Below are 10,021 nucleotides of genomic sequence, written 5' to 3' on the forward strand. Positions count from 1 at the left end.
CAATTTTTCAATTTCTCGATTTTTAATTAATCGGGGTTTTCAGGTTTCTACATTACAATTTTTCGATTTTTCAATTGTTTTTTCAATTATCCACTTGTTTAATTTCTCATTTTTTTCTTTTTTCGATTTTTCAATTTTAAAATTTTTCGATATATCAAGTTTCATTTTTCAATTTACGATTCTCATTTTTTCGGTTTTTTCAGTTTTCCTTTATTTTTTCAATTCTTCAACTTCTCAATTTTTAAATTTTTTGATTTTTCAATTTTATAGTTTTTAGACGTTTCAATATTAATTTTTTAATTTTTCAAAATTTCAGTTTGAATAAATTTGTCCTTTTGTTGAACAATAAAAAAATGAAAAATCGAGCAAATAAATAATTAAAAATTGCATTTTTTAATGTTTTGATGTTACAGTTATTCGATTTTGTAAAATTTCATTTTGATTAAAATTGAAAATCAAGAACTTGAAAACTTGTATCGTTTTTCGATTTTTTCATGTTTCAATTTCGGGATTTTTATTTTTTCGTTTTTACAATTTCTCAATTATACGATTTTGCAGTTTTATTTTTAATTTTTCCATGTTTTTACAATTTTTCAATTTTTCGGTCTCGATTTTTTAGTTTTTTGATTTTTATTTTGAAATTTTTGGATTTTTCATTTTAAAATATTTGTATTCTTCATTGTTCAATATTTCAGTTTGGATAAATTTGTTCTTTTGTTGAGAAATAAAAAAACACGAAATTGAAAAATTAAAAAACTGAAAGTTTAAAACTCAAAAAATTGTAAAATCGGAGATCTAACAAAGCAAGAAATGGAATAATTGAAAAATCGTGAAATCGAAAACTGGAGAATCTGTAAAATTAACAAATCAGTGTCGATTAAAAAAAATGTTCCCACACAATAATAAATATAAAAACAATCGTATGGATTTCCCTAGATCTATGATATTGGAAATGAACACTTGAATACACACGATGAATAATATTTGAATTTGGCGTCAGTGTGAATGTGTTTTGTTGTGATTGGTCGGGTCCCGTGCCGAAATTAATGTATCCTTATTTTACCGGCGTCGAGATTCGAGCCACATCGTCTTATTTATTCATTGTTGACAGGTTAGGTACATAACCTCAAATATACAAATGTTGCCATAAGTTTTTTGTTTAATTTTTAAACAGTTCACGTTTTTTGTGATAATATAGTTGCTCAAAAATGCAGTCAGAAGCGTATAGTGATTGGATGTCTCTATACAACGACAATATCCAAACAATATGGAGAGAGGAAAACACAGAACTTCGAAAAGTGTCCATGATATATTATGCGTTTGAGAAGGAATTGAGCAGTATTTTTTTGTCATTTGTGACTGAACACTTTTAAAAAAATTGTTTTAGGACTGAAGAATGTCTTGGAGAACGAGTTGTCATCTATAAAGTCTGAGTTTAAGAAAAGGGAATATTTAGAGAAACGAAGAAAATTTAGTGGGTTGTAAGACACGTTAACATTTATGCTCGATATGGATACTTAGTGTTTGTATTTGTAGGGTGCAGTCTGAAAAATTCGAGCTTGATGCCATTGAAAATGTCGATAAAGGTAAAAACTAGGTTAGAATTACAGGTTGGACAATTTTTTTTGTTACAGAAAATAAGAGTCCTGAAATCGTGCCATTGGAACAATATGATTTAAATAAAGCAAGTGAAGAGTTTTTTATTGAATCTGCAAACACTGCCGCTTTTTTAAAAGAGAGTTCTCCAGTGCCACAATGTAGCAAAAATGTGACTGCCACAAGTCCGGTGCTACATAAAAATAGCTTCAATTTTAAGAAAAAAAAGTCAGTGAGTCCATGTAGTGACAAAACGACACCTAAAATGGAGATATTTAATGAAGATAGTACAACTTCAAAAATGGATGACTCGAATATACTGGAATGCTCAATTATCAACAACACTCCTGAAGTAACTACAGAAAGAAAAATGAAGCGACCACGTTTCAGGTCAAAGAAAAAAAAACCTAATCTTAATACAAGTAAACAAACAAATACATTAACGCAGTCGTTTCTAAGGCCCAAAACATGCAAAAGGTAAATCCATTTTACTTATTTTATAGCAATGTTAATTTTTTTTGCAGAGAAATGGACTCAAATTTGCCGTCCATGACGATTACAGAAATGATCAATCTTATAAATGACAGTGACCACACTGAAACTGATGCTGAATCAGATGCAACTGTTGATCTTGAAGTGCCTTCACAATCTGAAACAAACCTAGAACCTCCATCAAGGTTTGTATAAAATAAGTGAAACTTCTTATAAGAAAATAAAATTGTTTTTAGAAGTCCTGAAAAAAAGAAAGCCAAGTTTGTGTATGAGGAAGTAGTGAGGGGTAAAGCGCGGAAAAAACTGGCAGGATGGGCGTGTCGCGAATGCCAGGAATATTACGAGGATTTAAATTTACCACCTGAAGAGCTACAAAAGAAGAAAAATCAGTGTTCTAAACACAGACACAGATTCAAGCCTAGAGAAGAAACGTATACAGGGTTCTGGGACTTAACTTTTGGGCCCACGCCCAAAACACAACAAGACGAAGAATCTTTAGTATTTAATTATAAAAAATCGTGATGTTAAAACTTTATTATACAAAAATTATATTATATTGGTTATTTTTATAAGTTGCCGCGCTTCGCTTGTTCTATTTCAATGGCCTCAAACAATGCCTTAAAGTTCCCGGCACCAAATCCCTGAAAACGAAATTAGAATTAAATTGGTAATAAGGTGCTATTTACACAATTTTAAACGCAACGCGTAGCCTACCGCAACCCACTTACGTTATGATTCCTTCTTTGTATAACCTCCAAAAACAAGGTCGGTCGATCTTGCATATTCTTCGTGAATATCTGCAGCAAATACCCGTTTTCGTCATAATCGATCAAAATTTTCAGTTTTTGCAAAATATCTAAGTCTTCTGAAACTTTAACTTTACTGAGCTTGAGTTGCTGCCGAAGAATGTCGTAGTAGCTGTCAGGCACCTGAAGAAATTCTACTCCTCTGGATTGGAGGTTTTGAACTGATTTGATAATGTCTTGAGTGTTTAGGGCTATGTGTTGGACTCCTGCTCCTCCGTAGTACTCCACGTATTCTTCAATTTGACTCTTCTTTTTACCAGGGGCGGGCTCGTTAATAGGAAGTTTGATATTTTCTTCCCAGTTGCTCATCACAATTGACCGCAAGGCGGAATATTCAGTGTGGACTTGTTTGTCGTCTACTGACCAAAATCTATGGAACTGAAGAATGGTTTCGTACCATTTGGCCACAGATTCCATTTCTCCGTCTGGTTGGTTACCCACGACGTGGTCGATGAAGTCTAATTTAGCAGGAGGTCTAGAAATCATGATAATCAGACGATTTTTGTTAGAATTTTTTCTATCTTACAAAGTTTTGGATAATTTGTCTTCGTTACACATGGTGTAACCAGGGAGGAAAGGACCTCTGTATAAGCTGCGGTCAATGAAAGTGTGTGTGGTGTCTCCATACTAGAAAATTCGTGTAACACAACTGTGTGTGTATTTATAACGTGCTTACAGTTTGGATTGTGGCAAATCTGACAATACCGTGAAAGTCACTCTCTTCCCATATATCTTTAATAATTTTGGCACCTTTTTGTTTGGCTCTCTAATCATTTAAAAATTTTAAATATAAGTATATGTAGCAAAATTTAAAAAATTAGTTGTGTACTTACCAAAACGATTTTGTCCAAGTCTTCCACCGCCATCGCAATGTCTTTGACACCATCTCCATGTTTGACTAAGTGAGGTCCTACTTCATCGTCACCAGGTTCATACGGCGATACAAAAACAAAAATAATCTATAAATTGATTTTTAACTTAGTTTTTTTTGTTTCGAAAAAACTTACTTGATTTTGGCGCACTACATGGGATGCAAATCTGCGACTTTTATTTTCGAGCCCTTTGTAGGCTAAGGGCTCGAAACCTAATCGTGTCACATAGTAACTAGCAGCTTGTTTGGCATTCCCAACGTAGAAAGTGAGGTGGTCAAAACTCAGAAATTTTCCGGTCGTGGGCTATAATTATGTATATTAATTTACAAAAAAATTAGTTTTAGTTGCACTTACTTTGGGACCTTTGTCTGTGTAAGTGGTCTAAAATAAATCGAAAAATAAAATAACACAGTTGGAATGGAGCGGAAACTTACCATTATCACTCTTTGAAAATTGACTGAAATATGCTGAATAAGAGTCCAGCGGGTTTTATATAAGTTCACGCAAACAACATTGTTTATCCGTTTTATTCTAATTAATTTGGAAAATGCTAATATGTTTATAGATTTGCAGCAGCAAGGCGATCAGCATTTGCGTATTTTAAAGGCATTCCTTAAGCAGTTAATTGGCTTATCATTGTCGTGAAACTCCCATTTTTTTAATTCGAGACCCCCTTGGATGCGTTGTCTACATTTCATATATCATACTTTGTTCCAAATATAGCCAGAGATTCCCTCGTGTTGTGTTATTTTTCCGTTCATTTAACGTTGTGTTTACTTATTATACACTCTTTAAACACACCCTGAGCATTGTCAACATAAATTAATTTCAGAAACGCACTGTTTACTCAACGTGCGATTTCTTCGGTTCTCGGAATATTTTTCGATGACTTGCAAATTAAGCTTCTAATAAATTATTATCAGCTTATTTGCGAATTATTCAAATGGGTAGTAAACGTATCTCTGTTTCTCTTCAAAGGTGGTGTGTCATTAGGTGTGTCCTTATTTAAACCAATCACTGACTGATAGTGTGAGAGCAACATGATTCGCCCCAAGCGTTTCAATCTTGCTTGTCACTATCAGTTTTGTCGTTTAAATATTCATCGATTTTTTATTATTTGCATGGCAACTGGAAATGGTTTAATAGAAAAAAATTACGGGCGAATGTGGGTGTTTTCGGGGATGTTTAAATTAGGGGTTGAAATAATATTTAGATTTTGTTTTTTCTAGATCGTTGTTTTTGGCTGTAGGTAGCGTTGTTATGGATTGAGCATTTTTAACCAAGACAAATTTACTTAAAATTCTCATAGGTCAATTATTACTGTTTGCGGATTTGAGCTTGAAAGTGATGTTCTAACAACAATTTTCATCCAAATAGTAAATTCATGCGAGCAACACACACAAAGTTATATGTCATCACATCACAATAATTCTTATTGTTAGTTTATGCTTTATTCAAGTTAGTAGGGCGACGAAACGTAGAATGTGAGTGTAAAGGTGGGTTTATTATTTATTTATTGTTTATTTTTGGCACACTAAAAATATCTTTATTTCTGCTACAATGAGTCTGGGTATGTGACCTTTTACATAGCAAAAATATAATTGTGTGCCGCTTGCTTCAGATCACATATTGACTAAATCGTTGCTAATAAATTATTGCTCAGTCACATCGATTTAACTTTTCTTAATTTCATGGCCAGCCACTAAGGAAATTTTTATTTGAATAATCAATGATTTTGAGTTAGCGTTAAAGAAATACAAATGTTGAAATATCCACAAAAGTTATATAATTTCGGATCAGTGATAATTTTACGTTATGATTTTGACACGAAAAGTAAGACCTTCATTAGTTTGATATTCTGTTGGAGTGCATTTTGTGTTGTTTTTAATTATTCAGTTTTAATTCGTTTGATCTAAATTTTTTGGAAAGGTTGTAGAAAATATGTATAATTTAAAAAAAACACCTCTAATTCTTTATATGAGTACTACTCGTATCCAACTACATGCTTATCATAAAACCTGAGTGTAAGCTAGGGAAACACTGCAATAGGATCCGTTTTAAATAACTCTCAGAATATGAAAAAGTAGGTCCTCCGTTTTCGTCTGTCTGTCGGTCATGTGCGCGTAAATCTCCGATAATTGTTAGTAATTTTACTGTCATACATATGACATTCTGAATGCATACTGATGCTACCCAAAATTTATCTGATCTTTCGCAAAATATACTTGTGATTTATTAATCCATTTTTATTTTTAACCTTATGCATACAGATTTTTGAAAAACATTTCAAAATGGCACAAGATTTTACAATTTAATGCAGAAACTATATATAAGACCGATTGCTTTGAAATTTTACTTTTTGTGGTTATCTTGAACATACTAAATCGCTAATTGTTCATTGTTCTTTCCTTCAAAAAACTTGATGACGTCATATCAAAGTTTTCTTTTTTTTACTTCAAATGTATAGCATATTCTAAGTTTTTGGTTGAATATTGTCTCCATACTTTTTTGCGATATACGAGTATTATGATTATCGTAAAAATGAATTAAAGCAAATTATATAGTTTGTCGTTGAATCTAGAAAAGGGGTTTTGTTTGAAGGTTAAAATTTATTTATTTTCCCCTAGAGAAAGTTAACAACTTGATTTCAAAAATTTAGTAATTAAATTTTTGTTAAAAAATATTTTAAAAATATTTATATATTTTTGGTATTGTTTATACAGGATGTTTAGAAATTTCATAAATGAATTAATTAATTTTATTGATTATATTGGAAATCTACACACGGTGAGTCACTAAACGTGCGTTCCTCGATATCTCGTTAATATGTATTAAAAACAAAAAAAAGTCAATGACCAAAGTTATACGGTTCTTTGGAGAGTATACTATGAAATTATTTTTAACTATAGAGAGTGTTTTGTTTTTGAGGTGTAACAGAAAACTTTTTTTTTATTGAAACATTATACCGGGTGTATGGAAAATGGAGGATTAACTCTTCAGTATGTTCTTGTGGTGATTTTTTTTATTTGTCGTGAGCCAAGGGGGGGAGCTTAGCTGCAAAATTCTTATTTCTCTACAAGGAATTAAAAACATGTTTTTGAGCATCGTGTTGTTCAAAGAACACTACATATATTAAGAAAAAAATAAAGCCAAAGATTAAGCCCCACCCATACCCGGCCTGATCTCAATTCTCAATTGTCATGAATTTTTCATTCGTTTTCAGATCCAGGGGCCGGGCTTAATTACAAGATCCATATTTGTCTACAAAATTTTACCGTCTTAAACAGGTTTTAAGTTTCTTCTTCTGATAGTACGACTACGTATATTAAGAAAAAAGACAAAATATAACCTCCGCCCACCCGCTTTAACTCAATTGTGATGATTTTTTTTAATCGTCGAGAGGCAAAGGGGTGGAATTTAATTGCAAACTCCTTAGATTTCTCTCCAAGAAATTACCATGTAAGACATGTTTTTTAGTACTGTGTTATTTAAAGAATACTATCTATGTATCTATATTAAGAAAAAATTAAAGCCAAAGATTAAGCCCCACCTATACCTGTCCTAATCTAGGTAGTAATGTAGTTTTCATTAATTGGCAGATTTAGGGGCGGAGTCTAATTGCAAAATACATATTTCCTTACAAAAATTTACCATTTTAAACGCGTTTCTAGTTTCTAAGAATAAAAAAAATCATCACAAAGGAGATGGGTTGGGTGGGCGGGGTTTATATTTTGCCCTTTTTTCATAATATATATAGTATTCTTTGAACAACACGGTACGCAAAAACATGCAGTTAAGTTCTGCTCCCTTGGTTCGGGCGAATAAAAAAAATCATCACAATTGAGATAGGGTGGGTGAGCGGGCTTACATTTTGCGTTTTTGTTTTAACAAGTGTAGACTTTTTTTCCCAACTTGAAACATGTGTAAAATGGAAAATATGGATAAGGAAATATCGATTTTGCAATTCGACTCCGCCCCATAATTGCAAAATCCATATTTCGTTGCAAAAATGTACCATTTTAACATTGTTTTAAGTTTCTTGTTGTGAAAAGATGGCTATGTATGTTAAGAAAAAGAAAGCCCCGCCCACCCGCTCTATCTCAATTCTGATGTTTTTTTTTATTTGTCGTAAGCTGTGGGGCGGAGCTTAATTGTAAAATCCTTATTTTTGTACGAGAAATTACCATGTGAAATATGTTCTTAAGGTTAAGTAATCATGTTATACAAAGAAAATTAAATGTGTTAATTAAAAAAGAAAACCAAAATTGAAGCTCTACCCATCCGTCTCGATCTCAATCGTGATGAATTTTCAATTCGTTGTTAGACCGAGAGGCGGAGTGTAATTGCAAAATCGATATTCTTCTATACAAATTTACCATTTTAAACATGTTTTAAGTTTCTTGTTGTGAAAGAAAATAATATTAAGAAAAAATCGCAAAATATAAGACTCGTCCACCCGCCCTATCTCAGTTGCGACGATTTTTTTATTCGTTGTGAGCCAAAGGGGCGGAGCTTAATTGTAAAATTCTTATTTCTCTGCAAGAAATACAAAACATGTTTTGGAGTATCGTGTTCTTCAAAGAATACTATGTATAAGTATTAAGAAAAAAACAAGTCAAAAATTAAGCTTCACCCATAACCATCCCAAGCTCAATTGCGACGAATTTTTCATTTGTATTGCAAAATCGATACTTTTTTTACAAAAATTTACCATTTTAAACATGTTTTACCTTTCTTGTTGTAAAAGAAGACTACACATATTAAGAAAAAAGAGCAAAACGTAAGCCCTTGTAGTTATAATACCTAACTAAACACTAGAGATGTTCAAAATTCCTGTTTTGTGCATATAAAGTGAGCTCGTAATGTTTCCAAATTTTTTATCATTTTTTGTAAAAGTTAGTCATTAGTACTTGCGAAGATTAAACTGATTTTAGCAAATGATATACCCTCTAAGAAAAGAGAGGGTGGGTGGGCGGGGTTAGTAGCTGCTAAGATGAGACTGATTTTGGCAAATGAGATACCCTCTCAGGAAATAGAGGGTGGGTGGGTGCGGCTAGAACCTGTTAAGACTGATTTTGGCAAATGATATACTCTTTAAGAAAAGAGACTAGAGGCTCTAAAGCACTTTCAAATTCTTTCCAAATAGGAATACTTAGAATCTCAAAAGTGTTTCAAATTTTTCAAGAAAAAAAAAAAAGAAAAAACTGGGTCCCAAAATTAACTCAAAAATAGGTCAGGTCAGAATTTTCCAAAAATTGAACCCCAAAATTGTTTTAAATAATTTACAAAAAAAATCTCCATGGGCTCCCAAAATAGTACACTGCGGTATTATAACTTTACCAAAATGTGAGAAGGAATTTTTTTAATATTTTTCTTGACTCACCAGTTGATTGTTAAGAGCGTAGCGGAGAGTTAATCCGCCATTTTAGAAGCACCCCCCAGTTAATTTTTGAAATTTCGATGCGACATTGCCACATTATTCCAATTTTCTTTGAATTTTTTTGTTAGTTATATTAGGCACGTGGAACGAAAACACGAACAACAGTTAAAACATTTATTATACAAACACAAGTAAATATACATTACAGTGAACTTAGACACACGCGCGCGGACCACCGACCAGCCATTAGTGTGACGTTCGTCTTCGTCATAGCTACGTCATCGCTGGCGCAGTCGCGTAGATTACCGCCGAACACGCACTCCATCTATGTCTCCTAACATTTTTAACAAGGAAATATTCACAAAAGTCGCAGAAGTATAATTAAGTTGATGTTTACTGCGATTTTTTACTTTTTTAAGAAACAGATCGACATCTTCAGAATTAGGATAAAAAATAAAGTAAGTAATAGTAGTAAGGTTGAAAATATGTACGGACGTTCTGTTTGAATAAACTGAAACATCGATATTTGAAAATTGTAAAGTTTTAGAATTTTTTATAAACGCCCTATATATTAAAATCTGTTTTAATCGGTACTGAAACAAAGAGCGCACCTTTGTCTATACCTCCACAAAATATTGTAATGCATATTAAAAAAAAAAAAACATATTACGTTTTTCTTACCAAAAAATTCAAGGAAATTGGGATAGCGTGGCAACCTCAGATCAGAATTCCAATTGTGGTTATAAAGTTCAGGAAGACTAATAAGAATATGTCAAAACATATATGGTGCTTCATTGTGTTAGGCATTAAAAGTATTAAAATTTTATATTATTATTTAATTAAAAATAATTTTAGAGTATAGCCCTAAAAGAACG

The 10,021-nt window shown here is 32.2% G+C and overlaps 2 protein-coding genes across 2 annotated transcripts; one reads left to right on the forward strand and one right to left on the reverse strand.

The window, feature by feature from the left end:
- Window positions 1–1,087: 1,087 nt before the first annotated feature.
- Window positions 1,088–2,663, forward strand: LOC135142461 (DNA endonuclease RBBP8-like). The gene is made up of 6 exons (XM_064074174.1): window positions 1,088–1,338; window positions 1,388–1,481; window positions 1,537–1,586; window positions 1,635–2,073; window positions 2,121–2,273; window positions 2,325–2,663. The coding sequence occupies exons 1-6, from the start codon at window positions 1,209–1,211 to the stop codon at window positions 2,608–2,610; spliced, it is 1,152 nt and encodes a 383-aa protein (XP_063930244.1). The 5' UTR covers window positions 1,088–1,208; the 3' UTR covers window positions 2,611–2,663.
- On the reverse strand, window positions 2,578–4,281 carry LOC135142467 (4-hydroxyphenylpyruvate dioxygenase). The gene is made up of 8 exons (XM_064074187.1): window positions 4,201–4,281; window positions 4,121–4,147; window positions 3,902–4,069; window positions 3,728–3,853; window positions 3,571–3,660; window positions 3,421–3,521; window positions 2,817–3,369; window positions 2,578–2,729 (listed from the first exon to the last, which is right to left on the reverse strand). Exons 1-8 carry the CDS (start codon window positions 4,201–4,203, stop codon window positions 2,655–2,657), a joined length of 1,143 nt encoding a protein of 380 aa, XP_063930257.1. The 5' UTR covers window positions 4,204–4,281; the 3' UTR covers window positions 2,578–2,654.
- Window positions 4,282–10,021: the final 5,740 nt, after the last annotated feature.

The sequence above is a fragment of the Zophobas morio genome, unplaced genomic scaffold (assembly GCF_036711695.1).
Source record: "Zophobas morio isolate AGI-343-1 ecotype UQ-CSIRO unplaced genomic scaffold, CSIRO_AGI_Zmor_V1 ptg000004l, whole genome shotgun sequence".
NCBI lineage: Eukaryota > Metazoa > Arthropoda > Insecta > Coleoptera > Tenebrionidae > Zophobas > Zophobas morio.